Raw genomic sequence first — 14,300 nt, forward strand, 5'->3', positions numbered from 1 at the left:
GGAATTGGTGAGTCTGGATCACAACAAGAAAACCAGAAGCTCCAGACATACCATGTTGAAGTAACTCTGATAGATGCCTCGATATTCGATCTTGACCACATCACTGGTCAGGATGCCGGACAAGGCAATGACACCGCCGGCACCCAATCCACAGGCGGCACGGGCAGCAATAAAACTGCCTATGTCAGCCGCCGCGCCGCACCATACCGTGCTCGCGAAGAACAATACGATGGCGACCAAGTACACCGGGCGCCGGCCAATGGTGTCAGACAAGCGGCCGTAGAGTGGCTGAAAGACGGTGGATGTCAAGTAAAAGACAGTGCTGACCCACGACGCTGCGTTGGAGGCATGGAAGTAGGACGTGATGACGGGATGGGCCGACGCCATCAAGGTGCTGTCGAAGAAGGCAATGGTCGAGCCAAACGTGATGCTGCCGAAGAGGAAGAAGAAGCGGGGGCCCGAAATGTTGCGGTAGTGGACGTTGGCCGGTTTCTCGCTGGCACCATTGCTGGAATCATGGGGCCTGGCCAGAAGACCTGTGGTTTCGGTGGGTGGATGAGCATGGTGTTCTTCGAGGCCCGGCTCACCGAGGGAGTTCAGGCCTTGTGTTGCGGCCGGGTCGATCACTGGCAGTGGTCGTTTGTCCTTGGTCTGGCTTGGCATGACGCCGTTAGAGCCATGTGAAAAGGTGAAGACGCTCGGCTGAGGCTGGGAGTCACAGAGCAACACGATTGATGTGGGGGAGACAGGCTGGTATATGGTATAGTGAATAGTTGACCACGATGGTGATGGTGATGGCGATGGAGCGGCCGAGCTATCTTCGAGCTGGCGGCTCTGGTCCTGATCTAGATGACAGAATCCCACGAGCTGTCAGTCGAGAGAAGAGACGTGCAGGAGCAGAGCTTGCTGGGAGCCCAAGCTGCAATAATGGCGGTCAAGACGTGGAAGAAATTCATAGTTGGATGCAAGTCTGTGGACGTTGAAGATCACGTAATCCAGCAGCACCAATCAGCGCATGCCCCTCATGTAGTCGCAAAGGCGTAATTCTAGCGCAGGGCGACGACAGCTCGACCACAACTGCAATCAGCCACGACGCTCGTTTCCCCGCGCCGTCATCGCCATCGCCATCCCTAGAATCGCAACAGCCACAGCCACAGCGCTTGCCCGAGCCTCAGCCCAAAATGAACCTCAAAGTCGCCCGTCCGCTCCGCATCGCCATCCTCGAATGTGACACGCCGCTGCCCCAGACCAAGAAGAAGTTCCAAGGCTACGGCGGCGTGTTTGAATTCCTCCTCCGCGCTGGAGCCAGGGCCTTGAACAGTCCCGATCTCGATCCCGACACGGGCTTCGAGTTGACGCGATGGCAGGTCGAACTTGAGCCGGAAAAGTATCCGGATCCCGCTACGGTCGATGCCATCTTGATCACAGGTTCTAGTGAGTCATCCCTGTCGCTTTCTCCCCTTATCAGTAGTAGCAGAGAGGAAGATAAGGTCAGTGTTGGATAGAAGTCGCGGACACGAGTGTAGAGTGTGACGGGGTTGAATTGCTTCCCGCTCGAGCATGGATGATGGATGAAGGAAAGGCCAGATTGGTTACCTACTCTCAAGCAAGACGTGGATCGCTAACCGGCGTGGTGTTTCTGCTGCTGTCCAGAACATGACTCGTTCGCCGATACGCCGTGGATCAACAAGCTCGTCGACTACACCACCAAAATCCTCACCGAGACCAACGTGCGCGTCATCGGTGTCTGCTTTGGCCACCAGATTGTCGGCCGGGCCTTGAAGGTCGGGGTCGGACGCAATCCGCAGGGATGGGAGGCGGCGGTGAACCAAATCCAGCTGTCGGCCAAAGGCAAGGAGATTTTCGGGGTTGACACGCTGGTAAGTTTGTGCCTGTCCCTGTCTGTCCAAGTACCTGCGCCTGCGATCAAGACGCCAGCAATGGTCCAAGCCGGGTGACTGCCAATGGAATGATCCAAGCCGGGTGACTGTCGATGGAATGATCCAAGCTGGGTGACTGTCAATGGAATGATCCAAGCTGGGTAACTGTCAATGGACACAACACCCAGAGACAGATTCCGGCTGAGCATAGATAATATTCTGGAGTGCTCACTGACACGCTTCCAGCGACTACACCAGATGCACCGCGACTGTGTCTTCACCTACCCGGAAGGTGTCGAGGCGCTGGGCTCGTCTCCCGTGTGCAAAGTGCAGGGCATGTACGTGGCCAAACGACTGTTCACGGTCCAAGGGCACCCGGAATTCAACCAGGAGATCATGACCGAAATCGTCAACACGAGGCACGCCACGGGAGTTTTCGACGACAAGGCCTTCCAAGAGCACTCGGGCAAAGTGGCCTTGCCGCACGACGGCTTGGTTGTCAGCCAGGCGTTTTTGAAGTTCTTGCTGGAACAATAGGATGGAAGGGAGGGTAGACGGGCGGTGTTCGTCTTCTGTCTTGGAGGGGGAGGGGGAAGGCCGGTGTTCGTCCTGGGTCTTGGAGGGGCTGGGTGTTTCACGCCGGATAGATATAGAGATATGAATAGAGATAGATATAGAGATAGACATAGACATAGACATAGACATAGAGAGGGTTGGATATCATTGATCATTTCGCATCTGATTGCTTATACTACACACTAGTTAGTATGAGCGCGAGTTCGCGACAGCATTTGCATAGTGCCATCATCAGCCCTCAGCCATCAGCCACCAGCTGGGCCCCTCGTAGCCTTGGGCCGGGGTTTCAGTTTTGGACCACAGCAATCCCATCTGTTCGCGTTTCAGTTTTAGACCACAGCAATCACAACTGTTCGCGATTCTGGGATCTCGGGCCATATTTCATTCATGACACCATTCGATCAGCGTCGGCCGCGCCAGCAGGGATCCTTCCTTCAGCCAGATCCTTTTCAATGCGGGTGATTTCAGCCAAGCTCTTTGCGCTCTTGATCAGTTCCTGCACCCTCTTCTTCTCCGATTCCGTCAACTGGGTCCGCACGCCTTTTCTGGCCCCCTCCGCCTTGCCGTTGACCCCCGTTCCGGCCACGTCGAACGTTCGACTCTTGACGCCCTTGATCCTGGCCGCCAGGTCGGTCGGCGCGTCTGCCGTGCCGAACAGGTCTCTGGCCTGCTCACGTTCGGCGTCTCGGACCTTCTGGAAATCGAGAAACCTCAAAGACGGGATTGTCCAGATCAGATAGAGTCGGTAGTGCTGCAACATAAGTTAGCTGACCAAGTCCCGCGCACGTTATCAATCCCAGATTAAGATCCAGTCTCCCAAGCAAGTATAACACATGTCCGAGAAAGTATATCATATTGTCCGCGTGCAATCTCACCTCTTTTCTCGTCACCGGGTTCTCCAGCAAACTCAAATGCGTCAGTCTTGCACACCCACTCAGGCCTTCCAGGTCGGCGAGCTCCTTGACGTGATTCGCCGTCAAGACCAGGCTGATCAGATTCGGGATCTGTTCGGCGATTCTCTTGTCGACGCCTTGGATGCGGTTCCGTGCACATAAGAGCGTGTTCAGCCGCGGGGACAGCGGGAAATTCGTGAGTGTGGCGATGTCGTTGTCGGTGAAGTCGATGGCATCGTGCGGGCCGGCGGCGCCCAGGTTCTCAATCGTGGGGATTTTGTGGCCTACATGGCGAAGAATAGAAAGGGGTGTGGTCAACTATGCTCTGCTCGGGCCATTCTGAATACTCGAAACAAGAAGGTACAGGTTCAAAGTGTAGCATCGGCTCTTTTCAGACTTACCTCGCAGGTCGAGCTCGCGCTCTTTCAGGGGGTTGAGGTACGACAGGGAATTGTGGATGAGGTCGGCCGTCAGCCTCATTGTTGCGGTGGTGAGGTCGTGCCTTGTTGGTCCTCAGCACGCCAGGGCCAGAGAGGATGGGGGTGGCATTTGTTCCACGACGGTACTTGAAGGCTGCGCGTTTTGAGATTTTGCGCAGGCCATTTGATTGGTCGCCGTCGGATTGGGGGGCTTACGGCGCAGTAGGGAGACTGTAGACGAAGCTGTTTGGGAGGCTTACGGCGCAGCGGAGAGACCGCAGACGAAGTTGTCGTTGACTGTGACTGTTGAGCGAATGAACGAATACAAAGCTCGTGAGGATTTCCGAAAAGGTCAGGTACAGTCAATACCTGGAACTTCTGGCTTCGGCTATATTATCTCCTGTCTAGGCCCTATTATTATCAGCAATGGGGTGCAATTAACTTAGAATTCAATATCTGCTGTATCTGTCACGTGGTCGTAGTCGGACGGGGCTACAGATTCGAGGAAGGGTTCGCTTCGGTGTATAGTGTACTTTTGGAAATGTACGAGCAGAGTCGCATGAACGTAGGAGTATTCGTGTCACCGTGTACTCCGTAAGGTACCTAACATCATGGTACTCTACCTAAGGTAGGTAGGTACCACTGTTCGCCTGATATCAGACTAGGGAACCCTCATGCACGTGACTCGGTGGGGTCTCGCCTGCCAAGGCCGACACGCCCCGAGGTCCCGTCTTGGCGCCGTTACCGCATTTCGCAATTGAATCCGGGCACTGCAAGTGAAGGGCAACTGAAGGCCGCACTTGAAGGGCGCAACTGAAGTCCATTCAAGTACCCAAGTACCCAAAGTACCTCAACTGCTGGCTACCTACCTATGCCAAACCGAGTCTGAGTCTCGTTTATTTGCCGTAAGGTAGGCATGTCCCGGGAACTCTGCCAGCGAGGAGTCGAGATGCAGCGCTAAACCGAAGCAGCGAGATAGATGCTATACTATGTCCCCCGTACTGTCTGTCCTCTATCGAATTATTAATAGCTGGCGACATACCTTATGTTTAAACGTACCTAGGGATCACAGAGTACTCTGTACCTAGGGAAGATTCCCCAGGCGTACGTACCAGGAGTCTCCTCACCCGGTGCCTTATCTTCCCACCCACATTGATAGGTACTCCGTACTCCTTACATGTAGCCATCAATCAGTTCAAGCCTCATCCGACTCCGCTGCCAAGGACGTCAAGCGAGGCGAGCGCAAACGTTCACGAGGCCAAACTCCACAGGAACTGATAACAGCCTTGGCCGAATCTGAGTCTTGTCTCTGACCAATGGCGTGTCTTCCGCTCCAGCCTTGGGTATGCTGCAGAAATCCGAATTGTCAATCGCATCTCGACAATCAGCACTAACCGTGTCGACTAGTAATTTCTAACACAAAGGGACTACTGCACACAGCATAGTTTCTATCTATCTCTCCCGAAAGGTGGACTTCGCCGGTCTGATCAGAATCTGGCTCGAGTTCTCGCCCAGTAGTCGGTGCACTGCAGTGGTCGCCATCCAATGAGTCGTCCCATGGCGCCCTGTCACGGCACGCCCCGTATTCTCATGGCCCAAGAAGGGGGCCTGGAGGGGAATGATACATAGTATATACTATATGTACCTCCCCAGATTGTCACCCTCCTTGCCACGATTCCTCTCTTGCGTTTTCCTTGCCAGACAGTTAATAGTCGTAGGAGACTGACCCCTTTTCAGCGGCCCCTCAAGCAGACATGGATCCTGTATGTCGAGCCAGTTCCCTTGCTGTTGTCGTCTCCTTCCCACTAACTGCTTCATCTAGCCCGAATTCGACCCTTCGGCGGCCAACGGCGGCAACACCCATGAGGTTGACGTCAACGCACAATTCGCCGGCTTCGAGTACCATGCCGTATACATCGGCATCTGCGCCTATCTCGTCTGGATGATTATTCCCGGTCTTGGTCTGTTGTACGGAGGACTGGCCCGCAGGAAGTCCGCCCTGGCTATGCTGTACCAGTCCTTTGGAGTGGTAGGTCGTGCCCTGTTCATGCCGTCACAATTTCGGATGCTGATCCCGCGCTCACTCGCAGATTGGAGTCATCTGCTTCCAATGGATGTTCTGGGGCTATTCCCTGGCCTACTCCCGTACCGCTGGCCCCTTCATTGGAGACCTGGCCAACTTCGGCATGAAGAATGTCACGGCGGCGCCATCCCCCGGGAGCCCGTATTTGCCGGAAATCGTCTTCTGTCTCTACCAGTTGCTGTTTTGCATCTGCACGGTAATGATCGTGGTCGGTGGGGCTTTTGAGCGTGGTCGGATCATCCCATCTCTATTTTTCGGCTTCTGGTGGGCGACTATTGTGTAAGTTCGCCCGTGCAATCCTTCTGAGATCGAGTCACTAATCGCGTCACGCCAGGTACTGTCCGATTGCATGCTGGACCTGGAACGGCAATGGCTGGCTGTACAACCTCCCATCCCTTGATTACGCGGGAGGCGGGCCAGTCCACGTCGCCAGCGGATGCTCGGCGCTCGCGTACGCCCTGGTCCTGGGAAAGAGAAAGCTTCACGGCCAGAGGTCTGCAATGAGACCGCACAACCTTTCCATGGTTTTCATTGGCACCTCCCTTATCTGGTTCGGCTGGTATGGCTTTAACGTAGGTGGCCGCCAATCCTCCATGTGACACGCGGTGGCTGACAAGGCGCAGGGTGGCAGCACTTTGAATGCGACTGTTCGCGCCTTCTTCGCAGCCTGGAACACAAACGTGTCCGCGGGGATGGGCGTCATTGGATGGTCCGTAGTTGATATGATCCGGAACAAGGGAAAGCTTTCCCTGGTGGGTGCCTGTGAAGGTGCAATTGCTGGCCTTGTCGGTATGTGTGGCCCCGAGGAGTAGAGCGCAGGGTCCTTGAAAACTGACGTCGACTAGGTATCACCCCAGCCGCCGGTTACGTGTCGGTCTGGCTTGCTGCTGCGATTGGCCTCATCACCGCCATGGTCTGCGCTGCTCTTCAAGATGTCAACGACTGGCTTCACATAGATGAGGGCATGGATGTCTTCAAGCTTCACGGCATTGGCGGAATTGTCGGCTCCTTCCTCACGGGTATCTTCGCATCGTCATCGGTGTCACTGCTCGACGGCTCCACTGACGCGCCGGGCGGTGTCGACGGGGTCGGTGCCCAGGTTGCCAGACAGCTGGCCGACATCGCCGCTATCTCCAGCTACTCCTTCACCGTCTCACTCTGCCTTCTTCTCATAATGAAGGTCATCGGCAAGTATATCCCATTCATGGCCCTTCGCGTGAGCGAGGAAGCCGAGATCCGTGGCATAGACGAGGATCAATTCTTCGACGAGGAGGTTGGCGACTGGTCCTTGTTTGAGCATAGCGGCATGACCCACGAAACGAAGCTGGTCTCGACCCCTTCCACTCCTCCGAACGAAACCGAAAAGAAGACGGCGTCGGTGGAGCCAGAACCAGTGACCGCTTGAGGAGAATTTCACAACTGAGTAGCTACCACTGGCCAGCGGGGTGCGTGCTAGACTCAAACATAACTCACCAAGATCCATCTCTAAGCGTCATGCCGAGCATTGGATAGCTGGTAGGTACCTCTAATAGTAGTATTGATGCATTCATATACAATCTGCGGGTCGTAATTCATAATCTGGACCGTCGTCTCCCGTCTTTAACTGCCACCTGCGCCGCTTCGACCAAGGACACTTCAGTATTCTCGAACATCTCTTTGTTCAGTCTGGCGGTTAGCGATAGCACCCGAATCGAAACTGCTGCACCGTCCCTTCGGTTCTTGCCCTCTCTTCGGTGCAATGCAATCGCCTCGATGAAGTCCCACAGGCGCCCAGATACTCTCAACTCCCCTGTGGTCGGATCTCGTTCCGGCATCCAGTCAGGAGCGAGCCGGACCATACTCGGGCTTTTCGAATCTTTGCCTTTGGCCACAAGGATAATGCCTTCTTCTTGGAACCGGCTGTAGGCGTTCTTGAGGGACTCTTTGTTGATGGCCTCGTAATACGAGAGGTCGCCTTGATGGTATAGGGTCCGTCCGACAAGTTGAGCGGTACTCTGAGCCTTTGGCATGTCGATCCAAGCAGTTGACGAATCCGCCGGTGGCACCAACACCAGCAAAGATACAGCACCAAGCCAGGCGCCATCCACGAAAGGCCAGATCAAAAAGCAATAGAAATCGAAATTCTCTCGTCCGAGTTTTCGCTCGGCGTCCGACAAGCCAATCCATCGTTCACCGCTGTCCTCTGTTGCCTGGAGCACATTGTCGTGCAGTAAGCCTTGCAAGGCATTCTCGAGGTTGTGCCTTAGACCCTGTCCTGCTGGGAAAATGAACTCTCCACGGAATAGCTGGGATAAAAACGTGACCTTTTGAGTCAACTCGGTGTCTGCCACCCGTTGATTCGCGCTGCCGCCACCCTGTTTGACCTTGGTGTACAAGGCCGCAGCGATGAGAGCCTCGGAGATAAACAGGTGGATGGTCATGTTTCGGTAGAATGATAGTTGGAAACGATCCACGGCGTAGTACGTGTCTTCAGCTAGACCCTCCACTGTACCGACCAGCTTCGGGCCCAGAACCTCGAGAGCTCGTTCGACCACATACGAAGTTGGCATTCCGTGGAAATCTGCCACTTTGCCTCCGTTGGCCCGAGTCCTTGCGCACAGCCAATCGACCCGGCGTATCAGCTCTGATTTGCCCACACCACGGCCCCGGAGAGTGAGGAGAACTGTGCCGACCAAGGCAGTCGGCATGATAACAGAGGCCGCATTGATGTCGGAAAGAACCTTGTATCCCAGAGTGCGCAATAACCGGACCCTGGTTGCAGGGTCGGTCGATTCGGCCGAAGTTGGCACTGGCGAATCTTCGCGTCGTTGCTGTTCCTCAATGAATTCTTTCAGGCTCCATGGCTCGTGAAACCTGCAGTCGATTCTACCCAGGTTAAGGGACAAGACCTTGGACGAGGAAAGGAAGGCACCTAGGTTTTCCTTTTCTTTGGGCTTCCCCAACAACTCGCTCACATATGAATCAACTTCAATGACCTTGTCGTACTGCAACGACACTGGACATATGTAAGCATCCTCTGTCCGGCCTGAGAGGACGGAATCGAGTAGAAAGCTCAAAATCCCAAAGCGAGGTTGCAACAATTTCCCCGTCCGGCTCCTGGTCCCTTCGATGAAGCATTCTAGGTTGTAACCTTTCTGGAGAAGCGTATCCAGGTAGGCCTGGACAAGAGTCGTGTACAGCTGATCGTTGTCGAAACTACGCCTGATCCACATTGCCCCCACGCTTTGCAGGAAGCTGCCGACAAGAGGAAAGTTCAGGTTGTCGCCAGCCACGACGACAGGCAAGGTCAGGCCAAGGCGATAGCACACCAAGTGCAGGGTGACATAATCGATATGGCTGGTGTGTCGCGGTAGGAATATGATGGATTGGTTCCTCGCTGCAGCTTGAGCCGCAACCTCTCGCAACCTCTTCACCTCGGCTTCGGAGACATGAATCGCGCTGTAAGCTCTAGTGAGCAGCTGGGTGACCACGTAGAAGGCGGTTCGGAGGTAGGGTTTGCTCTCCATCTTGCACATCGTGTTGTCGACCATGTCTCCAGTGATCTCGATCAACTGCGACGTGATCTCATGCCTGCGCTTCTCCCTCTCTTTCAAGTACGTCGAAGTATCCCTACCAAGAAGATATTCCTCCTCTTCCACTTTCAAGCGGGCCTCGGTCAGCTCGATGATCTTTCGTCGCAGGATCGGAGAAGCCATGACTGCAGACTTGACGTTGGCGGTGTAGCCCGGGTAGAAGGCTGGTTGTCCGATGACATGATTGTATCCTCGCCATCCGACACCGCGTACGAAGAGCGAGATCTCGTGGGCAAAGTTGAACGGATTCTTGCGGAAACGGGCCATCCGCGACAGGATACTGTGGTCTTCGAGCTCATCCTTGGTGGGGAGTTTGCCCTCCGGCCGAACCAGGTCTGTCATGGTGCTGGTGAAGAGTGCAGGCAGGCTTACACCCAAGGATGCTAGCTAGAGAGTGCCAAAACCAAAGACATGTCCATGTCCCGGCTGGAACAAATTAGAAGGGATGTAAACGCGTCTTCAGGGCTCCTGAGGCTGGGAATCGCAGCTAGAATATCAAACCACCGAGGCAGGTACAAGGCAATACGCAATCTGGGGTACTGCGGAGTCCGAGACTCCCCCGCGACAAGCCTCCTAAGCCTCAAGCAGCGATCTACTGTGCGCCATCTCTTGACCTCTCCAGTGCCCATACTGTACCTACATCTCTTCAATATTGTGTCCCTGTGGACGAGGCAATTGCCTCGAATGGCATCCAGGTTTCCTGTCGATGAGGCCGACACAAACGGAAATACAGTCACTACAGCACTCATAGCGGTGGCTGCGCAAATTGCCCTTACTGAGCCAGGGCTAGGATTTCTGACCTCTTCGAACCCGAGCATCCCATATCTCTGCGGCACCGCGCCGAAAGCTTCCTCATGCTCTTGCAGCAGAAATATAGACATAACAAAAGAATAGGGCGGTCTGTACCATTTAGGAAAACACTCTCCTCTATCCCTTGGCTGCTCGATGAAACCATATGCTTTTCCTGTTCCTGATCCCACCACTCCTCTCATGGGAACCTATTTCAGTGACAAAAGATTGGTCCTCCAAACACCTCTACCGTCAAATGACGACACGCGTACACTAGCTATGCTGGTACCTTTTGGCAGCATAGAGTCATCTACTGCTGAGCCAGGCCGTCAAAAAACTTGCTCAAACCCCAGGCTCCCGGATCTGGAATCTTGCCGAACCAGGATTCGTCATTGCCAATGTAGACGGTTCTTCCCAGCCCGGGACGCATGGACGCTGTCTTTGCAGCGCCATCTTTGGCCGCCTGCGAGGCTTGTTGCAGATTGCCTGTCGATTGTAACGCATGGGCGAAAGGCAGCAGTGCATCCACCAAGGTCCTATCGCCGACCTGGGCCGGCGTGTACTTGGCCAACGCAGAGAGAGTCGATGCCAGCGCTTCGGTCCAGAACTTGGTGTCGACAGTCGCCTTCTGGTTGGCATACAGCTTGAAGTAGTGCGTCAAGCTGTTCAAGAAGATGGCATACAGCGCGCCAGAGGTGCCATCCATTGAATCTTCGACTGCGGCGGCGACCTGGTCGAGCAGAGCGATGATGTTCTTCGGCGGGTAGGTTGACAGACTGTTCAACACGGCTATATAGAGGAACACGTCAGCTTCTCGTGGCTCACCCAATCTCACTGGTGTGGTTTCTTTTCAGTTGTACTCACCTTCCGCCCCGCGCTTGAGCGTTGTGCCACAGTCTCCATCACCCACGATACTGTCGTACTTTGTGACTTCTGGTTCGGCGGCGATGATGGTCTTCAAACCGTGCTCGAGTCGACGTTGTGCCATTTCCAAGTCGCATTCGAGGAGGCATTCCTGCTCCGATTTTGGTGAGTCTGTCTTGGAAGTGGTGCCAGTTTTATCTCCACGCTTGCCCGACGAAATGTCTCGTCTTTCCGGCACCTGCCAGCCGGTGACGTTGCTTGGTGCATCGAGCAACTCGAGCAGGCTCATTTTGACTCCCGTATCCACCATGTTGAGCAATGTGACCGAGAAACCTGGTCCGTCCAAGCTGGTCATGAACGTCCCAGCAAAAACTCTAACAGGCGTGATGTGGTACTGCCCTTGGAGCTGGTCCACTACCTCGGTCACCACGGCACCAAGCTCCAATACGCTCAGCGCTCCCAGGTTGTTGATCAACACCACAGCCTCCGCTGTCCTTGTTGGGAGAAAGTTGCGTTCCGCGTCACTGGGGTCGAGAAGCTGGCGGAGCATTTCCGACACCACAGACGGGAGCTCGGCGTCGCCGCCACTGCTCCTCCCACAGCCAGCCTCGTTGTGGATGCCCATTCCGATCTCAACTTCATCGGGAGCTAGTAAGCCTTCGGCTGAAGCATCACCTCGAGGTCGCCCTGGGACATGGACGTGGCTGAGACTGACGCCGATGCTGGCCAGGTTTTGCGCAACGAGGCGGCCGACACGGACGACATCTGGGAGCTCGTACCCTGCAGCAGCCAGGGCTCCAGTTACTTTGTGCACCAGAACCGTGCCAGCGATACCTCTTCTTCCGACCTTCCCAGCTCGACTTCTCGGAACACCGACATCATCACCTACGACCAGCATTTCAATTTGCAGTGCGGGATTTCGCGCCTTCGCCTTCTCAAGCGCCACGCCAAAGTTCAAAACGTCGCCGGTATAGTTCATGACGGTGACCAAGACGCCTTTGGATCCATCGACATTCTCGATGGCTGCCAAAACCTGCCGCGACGACGGAGACGCGAACACGGTTCCTGCCACACTCGCCGACAGAAAGCCTTCGCCTACAAAGCCTGTGAACGATGGCTCGTGGCCAGAGCCACCGCCGGATATGATCGAAACATGAGAAGCACCGTCGCGGATCTCTGGAGCGTAGAGGACTTTGTTCTCGGCATCGAGCGTCAGTTCTGGCCGAGTGATGGCCAGAGATCGCAGGGCCGCTGCAACCAGCTTGTTGGCATCATTGACGAAGTGTTTGGTCTGCATGGTGTTTCGAAATGGTAGCGTCAGGTTTTGAAAGAGATAGAGCTGCCTTCAACTGCCTTACTAACGCAGAATCTAGATCTTACTATGTTCTCCGATTTCAGAGTAATGTATTGGTGAGACTTTGCGGGAAAGTCTGGCATCCTGTATCCGTGCATCCCGGGCCACTAGCAGACCTTACTCCACCGGGGATGCTTTGTGTGGTATTGCGTACGTATTATGATCTGATCGGTATGGCGGCACCCTGAACACATATCCAAACCACCGGGTTCAAAGCGAATACCCTGAACAGAATTCCGCGGCAAGGACCTGTCTTGGATTGCCAGGAAGAAGGTTGTGAGATTGGAAATCTTGGAGCAGGGGAAGCCGAAGCCTGTTGGCGCATCCACTTACCGAATATGGGGGAAATTGGCGCGACAGTCGCTTCAGATGTCCGGAAGCAGCATTTGAAGCCGCATGAGCCACCATCAATTGCACGCGGGCCCCCAACACCTGCGCGGACCTAGAATCATCCTGGATCTGTGAGCACAGGCTGTACCGGCTAGAACCGGCCAGGGTCTAGCAGGCAATTGTGCATGGGCAGCAGCACTGCATGGGATCGATGATGAGAGGAGATCCTGGGACGTGCCACATTAAAACGGTCACAACAACCCACGTTACTAGACAACCTGAACGAAACCTGCCGTAAAACAGGAAACATCACCTGTTACCACATCCTCAGTTTCGCGAAGACTTTCTGTTCAAATGGCGCCAGGAGTTCTTGCAGGATCCGCCGTCAGCGACACGACACTGCCTGATTTCGTCCCGGAGACGCAACAGACAGCGGCCAACAGAAATGCCGAACAGCTATTCTCCTTAGCAGGCACAACCACGGTCGTGACTGGTGGTGGACGAGGTCTCGGCATCACCTTGGCCAGAGCCATCGTGGAGGCAGGTGGTCACGCCGCTTGTCTCGACGTCCTCCCGGAACCGTCGACAGAGGAATGGGCCAGTTTGGAGAAAGTTGCGAAGCGATCTGGGCTTACCGCCTCTTATTATCGATGTGATATCACTCAAGAGGAGGAGCTCTCCCGAGTGTTCAAAGAAGTGGATGACAAAGCAAAGCAGCACAATGCCCCATTGAAGGGGACAGTGGCCTGCGCGGGCATTCAACAGAAGGTCCCGGCCTTGGACTATCCTGCCGGAGATTTTGAGCGGATGTTGCGGGTGAATGTGACCGGCGCCTTCTTGACAGCCAAGCAGGCAGCCCGAGTCATGGTCGACAACGGCACCGGTGGAAGCATCGTTCTGATCGCGTCCATGTCCGGCAACATTGCTAACAGGGTAAGGATGCTGGAGACCTTTCCTGGGTGGGGGCCGTATGTGACTGACGCGCGGTATATAGGGCCTCACCTGTACTGCGTACAATTCCAGCAAAGCAGCAGTACAGCAGATGTGTCGTTCAGTTGCGCAGGAATGGGGACAATATGGGATCCGAGTCAACACCCTGTCACCTGGTGTAAGTTGACCTTACTGCTCCATTGTCGCTAAGGCTAATTTGAGACAGTACATCCGTACTGCCATGACAGACGCCCTCCTACAGGCCGAGCCCGAGGTCGAGAAGACCTGGATGGCTGGTGCGCTTCTGGGACGTCTGGGGGCTCCAGAAGATTTCAAAGCCCCCATCGTGTTTCTGTTGGGCCCCGGGAGCAGTTTTATGACCGGAGCAGACCTCAGAGTGGACGGAGGGCATTGCGCTTCCGCATAAATGGTTCTGGATAGTCGCAGAGCGCTCGGCGTGGCTTCCGTGGAGTTTCTATATTGGGTGAGATAGTGTGCTAAATTGAACATTTTCAACCACTTCCCGTGTATCCAGCCATTCCCACTTGTTTTTGAACATATGAACGATATAGTAGGTAACTCATAGTAGAAAGTAGATCAGATCAGATCA

The 14,300-nt window shown here is 54.8% G+C and overlaps 7 protein-coding genes across 7 annotated transcripts in view; 3 read left to right on the top strand and 4 right to left on the bottom strand.

The window, feature by feature from the left end:
• The window catches only part of A1O3_00455 (uncharacterized protein), a gene marked incomplete at both ends in the record, with an annotated part of 2,354 nt that extends 1,691 nt beyond the window's left edge, over nucleotides 1-663 (bottom strand). The window contains one exon of the mRNA XM_007730605.1: nucleotides 52-663. Coding sequence (XP_007728795.1) covers nucleotides 52-663 — 612 coding nt within the window. The remainder of the gene's footprint in view (nucleotides 1-51) is intronic.
• Nucleotides 664-1,181: 518 nt separating this feature from the next.
• Nucleotides 1,182-2,417, top strand: A1O3_00456 (uncharacterized protein; the record flags this gene model as incomplete). The annotated part of the gene is made up of 3 exons (XM_007730606.1): nucleotides 1,182-1,434; nucleotides 1,654-1,880; nucleotides 2,127-2,417. The coding sequence occupies 3 exons, from the start codon at nucleotides 1,182-1,184 to the stop codon at nucleotides 2,415-2,417; spliced, it is 771 nt and encodes a 256-aa protein (XP_007728796.1).
• A 424-nt stretch (nucleotides 2,418-2,841) lies between these two features.
• On the bottom strand, nucleotides 2,842-3,829 carry A1O3_00457 (U2 small nuclear ribonucleoprotein A'; the record flags this gene model as incomplete). The annotated part of the gene is made up of 3 exons (XM_007730607.1): nucleotides 2,842-3,207; nucleotides 3,332-3,633; nucleotides 3,751-3,829. 3 exons carry the CDS (start codon nucleotides 3,827-3,829, stop codon nucleotides 2,842-2,844), a joined length of 747 nt encoding a protein of 248 aa, XP_007728797.1.
• A 1,693-nt stretch (nucleotides 3,830-5,522) lies between these two features.
• A1O3_00458 (uncharacterized protein) lies at nucleotides 5,523-7,256 on the top strand (the record flags this gene model as incomplete). Its single annotated transcript, XM_007730608.1, has 6 exons — nucleotides 5,523-5,531; nucleotides 5,591-5,797; nucleotides 5,859-6,130; nucleotides 6,186-6,423; nucleotides 6,475-6,640; nucleotides 6,697-7,256. The coding sequence occupies 6 exons, from the start codon at nucleotides 5,523-5,525 to the stop codon at nucleotides 7,254-7,256; spliced, it is 1,452 nt and encodes a 483-aa protein (XP_007728798.1).
• Nucleotides 7,257-7,422: 166 nt separating this feature from the next.
• On the bottom strand, nucleotides 7,423-9,765 carry A1O3_00459 (acetyltransferase; the record flags this gene model as incomplete). Its single annotated transcript, XM_007730609.1, has 1 exon — nucleotides 7,423-9,765. The coding sequence occupies one exon, from the start codon at nucleotides 9,763-9,765 to the stop codon at nucleotides 7,423-7,425; it is 2,343 nt and encodes a 780-aa protein (XP_007728799.1).
• Nucleotides 9,766-10,522: 757 nt separating this feature from the next.
• A1O3_00460 (uncharacterized protein) lies at nucleotides 10,523-12,373 on the bottom strand (the record flags this gene model as incomplete). The annotated part of the gene is made up of 2 exons (XM_007730610.1): nucleotides 10,523-11,001; nucleotides 11,077-12,373. 2 exons carry the CDS (start codon nucleotides 12,371-12,373, stop codon nucleotides 10,523-10,525), a joined length of 1,776 nt encoding a protein of 591 aa, XP_007728800.1.
• A 741-nt stretch (nucleotides 12,374-13,114) lies between these two features.
• Nucleotides 13,115-14,117, top strand: A1O3_00461 (uncharacterized protein; the record flags this gene model as incomplete). The annotated part of the gene is made up of 3 exons (XM_007730611.1): nucleotides 13,115-13,693; nucleotides 13,755-13,868; nucleotides 13,917-14,117. 3 exons carry the CDS (start codon nucleotides 13,115-13,117, stop codon nucleotides 14,115-14,117), a joined length of 894 nt encoding a protein of 297 aa, XP_007728801.1.
• Nucleotides 14,118-14,300: the final 183 nt, after the last annotated feature.

This window comes from Capronia epimyces (assembly GCF_000585565.1).
Source record: "Capronia epimyces CBS 606.96 chromosome Unknown aczIQ-supercont1.1, whole genome shotgun sequence".
In the NCBI taxonomy this organism is placed as follows: Eukaryota; Fungi; Ascomycota; class Eurotiomycetes; order Chaetothyriales; family Herpotrichiellaceae; genus Capronia; species Capronia epimyces.